At 47.0% G+C, this 14773-nt stretch overlaps 1 protein-coding gene across 8 annotated transcripts in view; it reads left to right on the forward strand.

The window, feature by feature from the left end:
* The window catches only part of PCNT (pericentrin), an 84272-nt gene that overhangs the window by 26219 nt on the left and 43280 nt on the right, over window positions 1-14773 (forward strand). For 6 of the 8 annotated variants that reach the window (XM_036446303.2, XM_036446304.2, XM_045585327.1 and 3 more), the window contains exons 15-22: window positions 1213-1777; window positions 2471-2671; window positions 6023-6169; window positions 7566-7717; window positions 9842-10002; window positions 10179-10417; window positions 13026-13188; window positions 13791-14003. In XM_036446303.2, coding sequence (XP_036302196.1) covers window positions 1213-1777; window positions 2471-2671; window positions 6023-6169; window positions 7566-7717; window positions 9842-10002; window positions 10179-10417; window positions 13026-13188; window positions 13791-14003 — 1841 coding nt within the window. The remainder of the gene's footprint in view (window positions 1-1212; window positions 1778-2470; window positions 2672-6022; window positions 6170-7565; window positions 7718-9841; window positions 10003-10178; window positions 10418-13025; window positions 13189-13790; window positions 14004-14773) is intronic. The other 2 variants (XM_036446310.2, XM_036446316.2) reach the window with 1 other exon arrangement.

Consider the following 14773-nt stretch of genomic DNA (forward strand, 5'->3'; position numbering starts at 1 on the left):
AAAAGAAATTTCAATCGTTGTACTGTTGATATTTGGCTCTGTTGACTAATGAGTTTGCCTACCACTGGGCTATGTAAACAAAGATGTGCTGATATGCCATTTTTCTTCTGTTTGCGCATTTTAAAATTTCAGTAGCACAACTGTAGACCTCATTTATTTTAAGGATATGTAGTTCATTCACACAAGTTTTCTTTTAAATATATATTGATATATATATATATATATATATGTATTTATTATTATTATTATTATTATTATTTACTAAAATATATACATCTCCAGGTTTTAAATAGATTTACAATGTGATTTGGTTTTTTGACTCTGTTGGTGCCAACTCTTTCTGTAAACTTGGCCTGTCATGTCAGGTTTTTGTGAGTTTTGAGGTCTGTGGATATGCTGTTGGTTCTGCTGCTTCTTGTGTGTCAGCTGCTCCCCAGCATCATGAGTGAGGTGCAAGAGCTTCTGCTCTGGGGTCTGAGAACTTGAGTTCAATCCCGATGCATCATGTGGGCACGAAACCTGAGTGCTCTCAAGTAAAGGTTAAGTGGGGTAATCCATGGCAATGCCTTTTTCGAATCTGGTAGACAGTATGAAAAACTAGTCACAGCTCTTGATGTTTTTGTGAACTCACCAAGCCGTGCCACTAGCATAACCTGGACCAGTAGAGGTTCCAGGCTCCTCCCTGTTTTTTGTGAGATTCTGGGCGCTTTAATAAGAAGACATCTTCCTGCTTCTGCTTTGCCAGCCAGCGCCTCCTGCGGTTCTCCTAATTCACATCCATTAATTCACAACTGAAGAGTGTTTTTCTGAGGTCTTTTGAATGCTCTTGGTGGCCGGGTGGGCTCCTGTGAGTGGTCTTGCCCCTCTTTCCCTGTTGAGATCCTTTCCTTGTAACAGTCATGCCTGCTTTTCCGTGGTGTCTGTTGTGAGCATACATGTGGCTTCTTGCTGTGGGTCCTGTATCCTCCACTTCAGGCTGGGAGAGGAGGCCGGGGCTCTGGCCTCTGAGTCCTCTGGCTTCATATGGCCCCTTCACTCCGCTGACTGCCGGTGGTGTGCTCTCCGGCCCTCGTGGCAGAGGAAGGAGTAAGGACAGTTAGACCCATGAATGCCGACTTGTCAATTGAGGTGTTTCCTGTGGGAAATGGGAAGAGGTTGCTGCTTTTACGACTGCATTTTTTTGCCGTCTGTTCACTTTGCATGTCATCTCAGGTTTTTAGAGCAACGTAAAGAAATCACAGAGACATTCACTGCAGAGCAAGATGCCCTCCTGCGGAAGGCCCAGGGGAAGCACGCCAGCGAGCTCCAGCTCCTGCAGGAGAGACACCAGCAGCACGTTCTGTCCCTGACAGCAGAACTCGAGGCCAAGCACCAGGCCAGTGTCGAGGAGCTAAAGGCCGTGTTCCAGAGAGAGCAGTGGGCTCTTTCAGAAGCTCGTGTGGCTGAACTGCAGACGAAACATGCTGCTGAAATCCATGCTCTGGAGACGAGACATTTGTCACAGCTGGATTCTGTGGAGTCATGTTACCTGTCTGAAATCCAGGCCCTCCGGGATGAGCATGAGCGGGCCCTAGAGCAGTTGCGAGGGGACCTTGAGGAACAACTGCAGAAAAAGGACTCTTCTCACCAAGTGATTTTGACTCAGGAGTTAGAGAAACTGCAGCGGAAACATGATGAAGAGCTTGAGTCTGCAAAGGGCAGCTGGAGAGCTGAACTGAGCACTGAACACACTGAGAGTTTGAGGGCCCTGGCTGCAGAGCTTCGAGGGGCTCACCAGGTGAGGACTGGGCCCTTCCCTGTCTCAGGACAGGTGTCTTCCAGTGGCCTGTGTGGTTCATTGCACTCTTGTGTGTCCATGAGTGTGCACCTACACGAGTGGGTCAGTATGTGTGCAACCCTGTGTCTGTGTGTCTCACTGTTCCTTTCAGCGGTGACTTTGATTTCCTCATGAGGTAGGTCTAGAACAGTGAGTTTTAAGGGTTTCTTTGATCACATGATCAAAGACTTTTTGGGAAGGCTTTGGCTCTGCAATCCTAGGGAAGTGTGCATAGGACCTCACCAGCTCAGAGTGCTCCTCGTGTCTGTGCTGGCCCTCTCTGTAGGCCTGGCATTCCAGGGCCTCAGCTTTGTTTTCCTCTTGTGCTTATGTACCCTTGGCTTTCCTTTGTGTATGCTTCATAAAATTAACCCTCTGTCATGTGTCAAGAGCAGTGACTTTAAGTTTGGACGAAAGGGAATTTCTGGAGAAAGCCCAGGTGCTCTGGGCTGGCATCCCCGCCTCCCCTTTGTAACCTGCATCTGAGTATCATGAACAGGACGTGTATTTGGCCTAAAGCTATAGTCCCAGTAAATGGGGCTGCAGTGCCCAGTTTGTGGGGCACCTGGGCATGTCAGGCCTCCAGGGGCCGACTGCAGGGTGGTACTGAGACAGGGTGGGTGGGGTGCAGTATCCTGCGGACTCTCCTGGCAGGAGGAGCTGGCTGGAGCCCTGCTGAATCAGAGGCGCCTGCTGGAGGAGGAAAAGAGCATGGCCCTGGACCGGGTGCAAGCTGAGGTCCTCCTCCTGGAGCAGCAGCACCAGGCCGCTCTGCAGGGGCTTGGTGACATGCATGCAGCTGAGATGCAGAGGCAGCGGGCAGAGCAGCAGGCATTGCAGGAGAGGGCTATGCAGGTGAGCTGCTCCGAGTGTGCATTGCTGCCACTTCTTGGGTAGAGGAGGAATGCGGGATCTCCAGCGGGTGGACTCCGGCTTTACAGACTGCCAGGCCTCCTGGAGCTTCTCATTGGAATGCACACTGCTTATAGATGGTACAGGGCATTGGTGAAGCCTGTGGGGCTGCTTGCTGGTGACCCTTGAGCATGCAAAGAGAACCCAGGATCTATTAGGAGCCTGGCCACCAGCCCCTCAATAGTCTCTTCTCTGCGGAGTGGTCCCTGCCTCATGTACCCCATAGCATACCTTAAAACTCCAGGGCCTGTGGCCGGATCAGGGATATGGCTCCCCACAAACTCTGACCGCATGTGCCCTTTGCCCCTGTCTCCTGTACGTCTGCTTGTTCTCATGGCCACGAGCTACCTTTTCCTATGACTTACCCTTACGTATGGTTGGAGTCAGGTCCATGACTTGATTCCAACTCGTGTAGGTATTGGCATGTTCCTCCTGCGGCCTTCCCTCAGGCTTTGCTGCAAACAGATATTACATAAAGCCTTGCTGGGCATTTCTTGGGATGCCAGGATCGTTGTCCCCAAAATAGCTGGGACACACTGTTCTTCCTCTGCGAATAGGTTTTATCTGAGCTACAAATATCTTGCACCTGTTGAAAAGCTGTGTCACTTATCAGAAGACTTAATGTGTGTGTGAAGTGATTGGATCACTTTCCAGGTTTTCTTTCTTTGGGTGTGGTTGTAAGAAAAGTGCTCTGAACGTAAGCTTAGTTTCCTTTTCTTGGGGATGTGCCTCCATGAAGGACCCTTCCTTGGGTGGTAAAACTAAGCAGGGTCTGGAAAGAGAAGTAAACCATAGTGTGACCAGAACTGAGCGCTCAAGGCAATTTCATCTTTTCTTGGTAAAAAAAAGACAAATCTATTTATATGATAAATTTTGAAAATATTAAGAGAACCTGTGGTCAGTTTAGATATAGTTTGAATATCTTTATTACTATGTTGATATTCTTTGTGCAGTACTATTTACTTTTTATCGTCTCCAGACATTGTTTTATATTTTTTAATCCTTACCTGAGGATTCTTATTTATTATTGATTTTATTTTTTTTAAATTTTTTTTAAAAAAAAATATATTTTATTGATTTTGTACAGAGAGGAAGGGTGAGAGATAGAAAGCTAGAAACATCGATGAGAGAGAGTCATCGATCAGCTGCCTCTTGCACACCCCGTACTGGGGATATGCTCGCAACCAAGGTACATGCCCTTGACCGGAATCGAACCCGGGTCCCTTCTCTATCCATTGAGCCAAACCGGTCTTATTTATTATTGATTTTAAAGAGAGAGGAAGGAGGAGGGAGAGAGAGAAATGTTGTTCAGTTGCCTCCCATGTGTCCCAACCCGCGATCAAACCCACGAACCTTCAGTGTTCAGCACAATAATCTGGCCAAGGCTCTATTGTGTTTTCCTATATATAATATATAGGAAATATATAATATGATATAAAAAATATATATATATGATATTTTTCTCTATAATTCTGTATATTTTTAGAAAAACTCAAGAACATATTTTTCTTATATTGGCCTTAACATTAAAACATGGCAAATTAAGCAGAATTTTACCCAAGATTCTGTGGTAAATTTGAAAAGCGATTGTCTGTAAGGGATCTGATGAGTGGATAGTCTTGTGAGTCAAACCTTCTTTGATTCTGTTCATTGACGCTAGGGGTGGCCTAAGGACGTGCACTCCCTGCTTAGTATCCAAAGCCCCGGCATGGGCTTTCGAGTTTGCACATTGAATGCTTTCTGCACCCTTTCCTGAGTGTACCTTGTCTACCCTCCTGCACGGGTTGGAAGGGCCCCTCTTTCCCACCCTCAGAACTGCCTCTCGTGGCTCCTACATGACTCTCATGGATGTTCTCCAGAATGCTGCCACATCTGATCTTGGCCTCCTTCGTGCTGCACTTCTGCCAAGTCCTGTGCCAGGCTTGGCACACTAGGCAGGACAGGCACACTGCTCCTAAGTGGATAGTTGGCACCGGGCTTTGAGTTTGCTGCTCTCTGCCAAGTTTGTGTGTCTTGTTAGACTTTGTGTCTGTCTGTCAACTGCCTTAAAACCCTTCCTGAAACAAAGTGAAGGTTAAGTGATATGCTTAGCTTCCAACTGCTTTTAGGAATTGCAGTTCTGTGTTGCAAGGTGAGACAGGAAGGGGCTTAACATCATTGGGGGCTGGTTCTTTGTTTTTGTTTTTTGTTGTTTTTTTTGCCAACTTAATGTTAATAGTTTAAAAAATCATTCAACATATATAACTTCATTCCTTCCTCTCTCCATTGTGCTAATGTTGTTGTGCAAAGCACATCTGTATACATTTTTATACTCATTGCTCTACGCAGTTGTTTTTAAAATTAGATAGGAGAGCCCTGGCCAGTGTGCTTAGTGACTTGAGTGTTGGTCTATGTACTGAAGGGTCACGGGTTCTATCCCGGAGGGCACATACTTGGGTTACAGGTTCCATCTCCAGCCCCAGTTGGGGTGCATGTGGGTGGCAACCAATCGATGTGTCTTACATCAATGTTTCTCTCCCCCTCTCTTCCTCCCCTTCCCTCTCTCTAAAAGTCAGTGGGAAAAATATCCTCTGGTTAAGCTGAACAAAAATAAAGAAATCAGATAAGAGTAAAAAAGAGTTACCAATAAAAACTACATTTATTTTGTCTTTTATATTTATCTAAATAGTTACCTATGCCAATGTTCTTTATTTCTTCATCTGGATTCAAGTTGCTGTCCAATATCCTTTCATTTTAGTCTGAAGAACTCCCTTTAGTATTTCTTCAGAGCAGACTCATTAGTGATGAATTCTCTTAGTTTGTATTTATCTGGGAATAGCTTAATTTCTCATTCATTTTTAAAAAAAATATTTTTAATATATTTTATTGATTTTTCGCAGAGTGGAAGGGAGAGAGATAGAGAGCTAGAAACGACGATGAGAGAGAAACATCAACCAGCCGCCTCCTGCACACCCCCTACCGGGGATGTGCCTGCAACCAATGTACATGCCCTTGACTGGAATCGAACCTGGGACCTTTCAGTCCGCAGACCGACGCTCTACCGCTGAGCCAAACCGGTTTCGGCTCTCATTCATTTTGGAAACAGAGTTTCCTGGATTAGAATTCTTGGCTGACAGTCTTACTCTTTCAGCTCTTTGAATGTGTCACCTCACTGCCTGTTGACCTCTGCCTTATTATGAGAATTCAGCTGGGTATTCATCTGCTGAGGGTCTCTTGTGTTCCATTGCTTCACATTGGTTAATTCTGGTATGTGCCCTGACAGCATTTTTTGTTTTTAATTATGTCTTTGTACAGGGTGAATTTGAACGTGGAAAGGAGGCTGCTTTGCATGAAAACAAGGAGATGCACAGATTGGAGTGGGAGCAGGTGCAGTCTCTTCACCAAAAAGAGAAGGAGTCTCTGTCCCTGCAGCTTCAGGAGAAAAGCAACCAGGTTCTGCAGGTGTGTGGATAGTCTTTGCTGCTTAGTACTAGTCTGTGTGGTAAAATATGCATAACATGAAATTCCCACTTTAGCCATTTTTAAGTCATCACAACCAAACTGTGTCCAGTTATCTTCCAGAGAGGTGGGACTAGGGCGCTGGTGGCCCCACTGGGCACGTGTGTGGTCTCTTGTGTCCTCTGTTCTTTTATCCTCTGGGAGGACACCCATGTTCTCATTGGTAAACTGGACTGAGACCAAGAAACCGTCACTGCTGGCAATGAGCTCAAGGGAGAAGGCTCAGGTGTTCAGGTTGCTCTGCTGCTGGAAAACACTAGTCACTTCTCTAAGCTGCTCAGTTGGCCCAGGAGCTTCTGGTAGCTGATGCCGCCACCCACTGAGCCCATTGAGACTCTGCCATCATTGACTTTTGTTTTTAGAAAGAAATTTGTAAGAGGGATGTTCACTTGCCTGGCAACTGATTTTTATTCTGAATTGATCTCTCTCCCGAACTGACAGCCTGGGAGGTTTATATGTTTTATTTTTGTAGGCAGAGAGTAATAGAGCAAAGGCCTTATTAGTAATTTTCATCTTTAATCACTACCTTTCACTTTTGTTTATCTTTTGCCATGTTAAGTGGGATGATGAAAGTTATGGTGAAAGCACCTTACAGAAGAAGTGGGGGGAGAGGGCAGTTGGGGGCCATCAAGTTGGCAAGGGGGAGCAAGCGGAGGTTAGAAGGCCTGCAGGCAGAGTAGTTAGGGATGATCAGGCAGGTAGGCAGGTGAATGGTTAGGAGCCAGCGGTTCCGGATTGTGAGAGGGATGTCCAACTGCCGGTTTAGGCCCTATCCCACTTAAACAGGCAATCGAACATCCCCCAAGGGGTCCAAGATTGGGGAGGGTGCAGGCCGGGCTGACGGACACACATCCCCATGCACGAATTTCATGCACAGGGCCTCTAGTTGAATAATGAAAGAAAAATTAGTAATTGCATGTTAATATAAAGCTTAGTCACACAATTGCTATGAAGGTGATCTAAGTACATTAGGAGTGAGATGTAATAGAGGACTTTATTTATAAACCCAGTCTTTGATGTTTATTTTAACTGATGAATAGATAGGAGCATTAAAATTATAAATATCATAGATAGAAGCATTAAAATGATAAATATCATGACTTTCGTGCATCGGGCCACTAGTCAATGATAAGAGAGAATAATCATTGATCGGCTGCCTTCTGCACTTCCCCCACTGGGGATTGAGCCCACAACACAGGGATTGCCCTAACCAAGAATTGAACTATGACCTCCTGGTTTATAGGTCGATGCTCAACCACTGAGCCACTTCATCCAGCCTAGAAGTTTTATTTTTAACCACATAGTTTTAACTAAAGCTTTAACAATTTTTTCTGAACAGCTAGAAGACCAAATTTTATCCTTACGTCGTGAGATACAAGAGCACCGTTCAGAACTGGAGACACTACAGCAAAGGCGGGACAGGGAGAACCAGGAAGGCACGAACCTCATCTCGATGCTCAAGTCTGATGTGGATCTTTCTCACAGTGAAAGGTCAGCGTCCTCGGTCACTGCTGCCTGAGCACGATGATGTCTGGGGAAAGGGGGCCCTCATGTTGCATGATTCTTATATTTAAAGCTATTTTAAACATTGAGAAAAGTACTTAGTAATGTTCAGACACCTGCATATCCACCATTTTGCTAGGCCAAAAGCCTCATATTTGCCAAATTACAGAATTTTGATGTTATAATGCAGGTACCATTAGTAATCTACCCCTTTGTCCTGTTTGCTTGGGGGTTTCATTTTAGAAAAAGGTTTTAACTCTAACGCCACACAGATCCCCCTTCCCCCCCATATTTTGTCTTGGTTTTAGTTTTTCTTTTCCTGTATATAGGTCTGGAGTGCATTCTTCGTTTATTTGCATCTGATGTCAGGAAATTTGTTTTTGTCTGTCTGATTAGTTCTTCGGCATCCCTGTAAGCAGGCCTTTCTCTGGACCCCTCTGTTTGTGCTGTGCCCACCAGCGTGTCTGCCCAGGGTCCTGTGCTGACCTCAAGGGTCAAGAGAGACCAGAGGGAGTGGGGAGCAAGCTGATGATTTACAAATAATGAATTCTGATTGGGCAACAACTTGTTTTGAGTTCCTTCTGTTCGAACTAACTGGTGAAATTTGTATTCATGAGTTCATCTGCAAAGCTTTTAAAAAACATTTTCAGCTGTTTCAAATGGGACTTAGCAGGATGTGTATAAAAAGATCACATCAGGTGGATGAAAGGTAATTGATCCCTTGTTTGCTTATTAATAAGTTGTAAAATGAAGGCTTTGAAAAGTAGGCTATAGTCTAACCTTGGTGCTATTTTTGGCTGGCTTGTTAAACACAGGTCTAAGCCTAGTAATATATCAATAAAGCAAATACTTGTTTCATTTCCTTAAAAAATGTGATAAGCTTGCACCTTTACCAGAGCATTTTAAGCTATATAAATGTGGAATCCTGATAATAAAATTCAATTGTATGCAGGCTGTACATTGAATGAATGAATATAAATGAATGAATGAGTGAATGAATGAATGAGAGACTAGGTGAGGCAGGCAGGCCTGGCTTATTCCTGAGCTCAATGTGCGGGATCCATGACTTTCTTACTGCACACGGTCCTGAGCCAGATCTCCTTTCACTCTTTTGAAAACTTTGTAATTCTCTGTGAAGACGTGCATGTTTCTCTGGCACTTGTTTGTAGCTGTGGTTGTGGTTTGATGCGGACTCCTAGTTGCCCTCCCTGACCCACCATCTCTGTGATCATCCTCTCTCCTCCTGTACACTAAGCCCAGGGCTTTTGCACATGCTCTGCTCATCTTCCCTGTGTCCTTAGTAGCAACCTGCAGGGGCCAGGGCAGCAGCCAGGGAGCTGTCAGGCCCCCAACTCCCCTCCAGGTTTTTGTGCTTCATGCAGTCATCCCACTGTCTCCTCTTCTCTCCTTGCACTTCCTGCTTGTGTCCGTCATTGGGAATGTTAGCTCTGCAAAGTGTGGCTGTTTGTCTGTTTTGCTCAGTGGTGTCTCTTCCTGTCCGGGAAGCAGCCCCTGTGTGGGTCCATTGGTAAGGAGTGTGTACGTGAACAGGTTGGGGTGGGCAAGCCCGTGTCCTGCCCACTTTGGCTGCATGTGGCTTGTCTGGCTTGCATACAGCTTTATTAGTTTGCCCATAGTTATAGCCTAGGCAGAGTCATGTGATTGAGGCTCCCCTGCTGGAAGGGTACAGCTTAGAGACAGGGTGCAGCTGAGCCCTGGTGCTGTGAAGAACAAATCACACTAACCTCCGCAGTATGTGCAGCCCCAGGGACAAGCCCGGGAAAACCTCCGTGTCCTTGGGTTGTGGGTCAGGTGTGATCACCTGTCTCAAGAAGGGCAGGGCCCTGAGGGTCATAGAGTCTGTGCCATGGGGATGGGTGAGGTTTGTGTGTTCCTCAAACCATTCCACAGATGTGGGGATGGTTCTACACGAAGCCCTTGCCCTTTGCTGGTTGGCTGGAGGCTGATTCTAGAGAAACATGCTTGAATAAACAATAATGGCATCTTTTAAAAACGAAGAGCAGCAGCAACAAGGTTTGCTCTGCTCCCGTCGCAGAGCCACTCTGCTGGGGTCCAGGCTGAAGGCTGCGTCCGCTGTGCTTCCCTTCCCAGGATCGCTCTCCAGGATGCCCTTCGGAGGCTGCTGGGCCTATTTGGAGAGACAGTGAAGGCTGCCGTCTCCCTGAAGAGCCGGATCAGTGAGCGCGTGGGGCTTTGCCTGGAGGATGAGAATTCACCCGACACGAGGCTGGAGGGCCAGGTCTCATCTGTAGGTGAGCATTGGCCGGGCCATGTGCAACCCCCCAGGCTCAAGTGCCTCTGGGCTGCATCCCTTCTGCTGCTGGCGCTGGAGCCCACTCCTTATTGAGATGGGGTGCTGTCCTTAGGGACGTGGGCATGCTTGTCCCTGATGCCTAGGTGCAGACTTTTGTGTTTTCTCACTTTGTAGCACCAGCGCTGGATGAGACGTGGCCCGGGCTTGATGTGGCACTGCCGGACCTGGATAGAACTTTGACAGAATGCACTGAGGTGTCTTCCATGGCTGAGATCAGCAGCCACATCTGTGAAAGCTTTTTCCTAAGCCCAGAAAGTACACTGGAGTGTGAGCAGCCCGTCAGGAGCATCTACCGGAGCCTTGGCCTGGCAGTGGATGGCCTCCTGGAGATGGTTCTGGACTCCTCTAGGCAGGTGAGCCTTGGCCCACTTAGCATCAGACTCCAACCATTCTTTGCTCTGTGGCTCCCTTCTGGCCCCTGTGCTGATGCTCTGCCGCAGAGAAGGGCTGTGGGTGAATGAATAAGTAGGTCGGATAGATTGATAAACCTTCTTCACTGGGCATTTCTGATTCTCACCAGCCCTGCAGGGTGGGGATGGACGCTTTGATTGTCCAGGTGAACGTGATCTCTCAGGTCTTTTCCAGCACTTGACATTTGGGGACTGAAACTGTTGATTCTGTTGCTCACACCCCCTCCCTCCCCTCAGGTCACTACCAGCTTTGTCTTCCTCCCAGGCTCCTCTTGAGGAGTCTTTTCTGAACCAAAATCCTTGAGATAGTGGACTTGCTGTGAATGAAAAATAAAACCTCAGCATCCTTAGATGACATGTAATTTAGCCCACTTCTACTTTTCTTTATGTGCTGCCCTTCCCAGCTCCCACAGGAACCTTAATTTCACATTCAGTTATTTATATTCAAAGATTACCACTGGAAAAGGGGAATTACTTTTGCTAACCCTTTTAGAACATTTTAGACAATCAGGAAAGACCTTAAGTAGGAATAACTGAAAGCAATAAAGGGATTCTTTTCCCCAAAGTTTGCCCAGTTAAAAAGTAAGTGCTCTAGTCCTGGCCAGAATGGCTCAGTTGGTTGGGCATTATTCCATGCACCAAAAAGGTTGCCAGTTTGATTCTCAGTCAGGGGATATGCCCAGGTTGTGGGCTCGATCCCAAATAGGGGGGTTTGCAAGAGGCCAATGATATTTTGCTCTCACATTAATGTTTCTCTCTCCCTCTCCCTTGCCTCTCTAAAAAAATAATAAGCACTCTTTTTTATTAACTTATTTTTTTATTGTTTAAAGTATTACATATGTCTCCTTTTTCCCCCATTGACCCTTTCCTGGCCACTCCCACCCCCAGGATAAGCCCCCACCGCCCCAGTGTCTGTGTCTATTGGTTATGCTAATATGCATGCATACAAGTCCTTTGATTGATCTTTTACATCCCTCCTCCAGCCCCCCAATAAGCATTCTTATGTGGAGTTTTACTGTTCACATTGCAGAAATACTTGAGTAATTTTTCCTCCTCAGGGCATGCGGGCAGAGCAACAGTGTTGAGACCTGAGGTGTCTCTTTTTCATCCTCTTAGCTGCCTTCCCTCCCTCCCTCACCTCTAGTCTTCTCTCAAAACCTGGACAGGTTTGTGCAGCAGCAAACAAGTCATCAGGTGCTTTTGATTGTACCCACCTCCTCCCCAATGTCATTTCACAGAAACAAATGCCATCCTATGAGCATCTGGCATCTGCAGGTGTCACCCACCTAGGTGCCCTAGTCTGATGTGGGCCCACACTTGCTTTTCCTGGGTTCTGCTCCCTAGAAATTTATCCCATTGAGTGTGTTCCATCCCCACAGCAGGGAGAAGTAGGTTGTGTGGGAGAGAAAGCAGGGCAGGTTTAAGGGAAGGGGTTAGTGGAGTAGAGTCTTGTGGGAGGTGGGAAGGGCAGTGGCTGAAGAGTGGTGAGGGCCCCTGTTTGGGCCAGGGTCAGTGGTGGGGCTGCCCAGGGGCTGATTGGCTTGGGCAAGTGTCTCCAAAGGACAGAAACTCTGGGAGGTGGCCCATTGCAGGGCATGAAAAGAGGTGGTCTTCGGGGCGTTTTTAAGATAAAACCAGTAGATTTACTTAGCAGCTGAGTTGCATCAAGTACATGGAAGGCCCAGGCTAGGTTCTGAGGAATCAGGACAGCAGGGACTAGTTGTTCTGAATTCAAAGATTAACCAGGGCCATTCACCTGTAGATGGCCTGGGAGCCTCAGAATGGACATACTGCCAGGGAAACGGGAGGCAAGGAAGATTGGGGTCCAGGGCTAAGCCGGGAAGTGGAGGCATCCAAGGAAGCCAGGGAGGGGCCTTGTGGTGACTCGTCAGGGAGGTGGAGACTGTCAGGCTTCCTGCCCAGTGTGATGACTGGCCCCATAAGCCTGCTTTTCCCAGCCCTGAGACCTTTCCCATCTCCTTTTCCAGCTGTGGAGCTGGTGGCACTTTCCTTCCCAGGTGCCAGGTTCTCGGTATCAGCTTCCTGTCATGTGTCCTTAATGTTGCCTTGCAGACACCTGTATCCATGGTTCTTTTTTAATGTATTTTTATTGATTTCAGAGAGGAAGAGGGAGGGAAAGAGAGATTGAAACATCAATGATGAGAGAGAATCATTGATCGGCTGCCTCCTGGACACCCCCTACTGGGGATTGAGCCCACATCCTGGGCATATGTGCTTTTGACTGGAATTGAACCTGGGACCCTTTGGTCCGCAGGTCAACGCTCTATCCACTGAGCCAAACTGGCTAGGACTCCATGCTTCTTAAGTGCATATTTGTGTGGTGCTGTGTGTGCAGAACTGTTCATTGTTGAAAATTGTTTAATGAGCAACTTTTTTTAGTAATTAATTAATCATAACAGCAAGCATGGAAACTTGTTTCTTATGGAATATTGATGATTTCAATAGAATTCTAAGCAAGTAGAATTGTAATTGGGATTAATGTAAGCTTTTATTATTCTTGATATATAGTTCCAATTTTTCAAATTTTCAGCTGGAGGAAGCACGTCAAATTCACACTCGTTTTGAAAAAGAATTTAGCTCTAAAAATGAGGAGACAGCTCAGGTTGTTAGAAAACACCAAGAGTTGCTGGAACGCCTGGAGGAGGAGAACTCGGCCAAGACTCGGCTGATGCTAGAACTGCACAAGGCAGAAGGTGAGCAGCCAGTGGGCTGGCAAGGATGGGCTGGAACCCAGGCATCGCGTTGCTAAGGGCAAGTATTAACACAGAATATTTAAAGCAAATGTAAAAGTAAAATAAAGCAGTCAGTTTTGAGACATTGCTGACTTTTCTCAGTGGAATGAATCATCATTGCAGAACTACATGCAGTAGCTTGGGGATCACGGTTGCAACAGACAGGCTCATGGGGTGGTTCTGTCCCTTGGCACTTACCTCCTGTTTAGGGTGACAACGTCACAGTGTTGTGGCGAGATGGGAACTGTGTCTTCCCATCACGGGCTATGGGCAGTGAGTGCCCTGAGAAGTCACCCCCGAGACCCTGGTGTCTGGTGCTCACAGTGGCCATGTGTTCTGGGTACTTGGCACCACGGTGTGTGTGTGAGCTCACAGATATATTTCCTTGTCTGGCAATTCCCACACCTGCCTGGGGCTGGAGTCGGCCCTGTGCCATCCATCTAAGATCTGGACACAGTTGTGACCACGTAGCTCATGCTGGTGCGTGGCAGCCCTTACCTTTGTGGCTGCTCTATTCGCTTCTCCAGGGGCCCTCAGCAACCATGTCTCTCCTGTCTTCCCAGGCCTCATTGAGGGATTCAAAGTGGAGAAGGCCAGCTTGCAGGAGGCACTAGTCCAGAAGGAGACGTCTGAGCAGGGCCTCGTGGCTGAGCTGGAGAGCCTGAAACAGCAGCTTCAGCGGGTGACTCGGCAGCAGGCAGAGCTGAAGGAGGAGAATGCTGTCCTGTGTCACCAAAAGGAGGTGGCGGCCACAGAAGCGGAAGAGCGAGAGGCTGGTAAGGAAGGCTGTCTCCAGGGCTGGAGGGCAGAGCACGGGCAACAGCACAGAGGGCTTTTCTGGAAGCGAAGTGTGCCATTTCTAGAGGGTGGAGAGGAAAGATGGCGGGACTTTTCAGAGGGAACCTGGGAGTGTGTGACTTTGAGAGGGGTGTGAGGTTAGATTAGCGTCCACCTATCATCCTGGTTCTCATGTCTCTGTGAGGTCAGAGTAACCTCTGGCAATTAGGTCACGGAAAATGTTGGCAACTTGTTTGAGATAAACAGCCAAACCATGAAAAAATGCAGGTGATGCAAAAAATGTTAACCTTAACTACAAAAAAACTTTAATGAAAGATATTTCAGACTTTCAAATATTTATAAACAGTCAAAACGTAAAAAGTGTAAAATGTTGAGTTTGCAGGTAGCCATATCCTCAGTAGCAGATTTGTAATAATCCTGTGCCCGTCCAGCTTTCCCAGAGCTGTTCCCCGTGCTGACTTCAGGACCCAGTCTGTCCCTGTGCCTGCCTGCTCCCAGTTGAGGTTGTGTAGCTACTGGCTGAGTCGGGGTGGGCGGAGCTCCCTGCCTCTCCTTGTCCACAAGGTCTTTACCTTCACTCTGGTTGCAGCTCCATGCCTGTGCTCTGAGCCTTGGTCATTGGTAGGCTACTCACCTGTACAGAAACTTTTCTTCCCTAAATTGTTTTTTTAAAACTTTTCTCAATAAATAATCAGCTTTTGGTTTTGCTCATCATTTCTATTTTCCTTGTCTTCTCTATTACGGACTG

This window comes from Pipistrellus kuhlii, unplaced genomic scaffold (genome assembly GCF_014108245.1).
Source record: "Pipistrellus kuhlii isolate mPipKuh1 unplaced genomic scaffold, mPipKuh1.p scaffold_m20_p_2, whole genome shotgun sequence".
In the NCBI taxonomy this organism is placed as follows: domain Eukaryota; kingdom Metazoa; phylum Chordata; class Mammalia; order Chiroptera; family Vespertilionidae; genus Pipistrellus; species Pipistrellus kuhlii.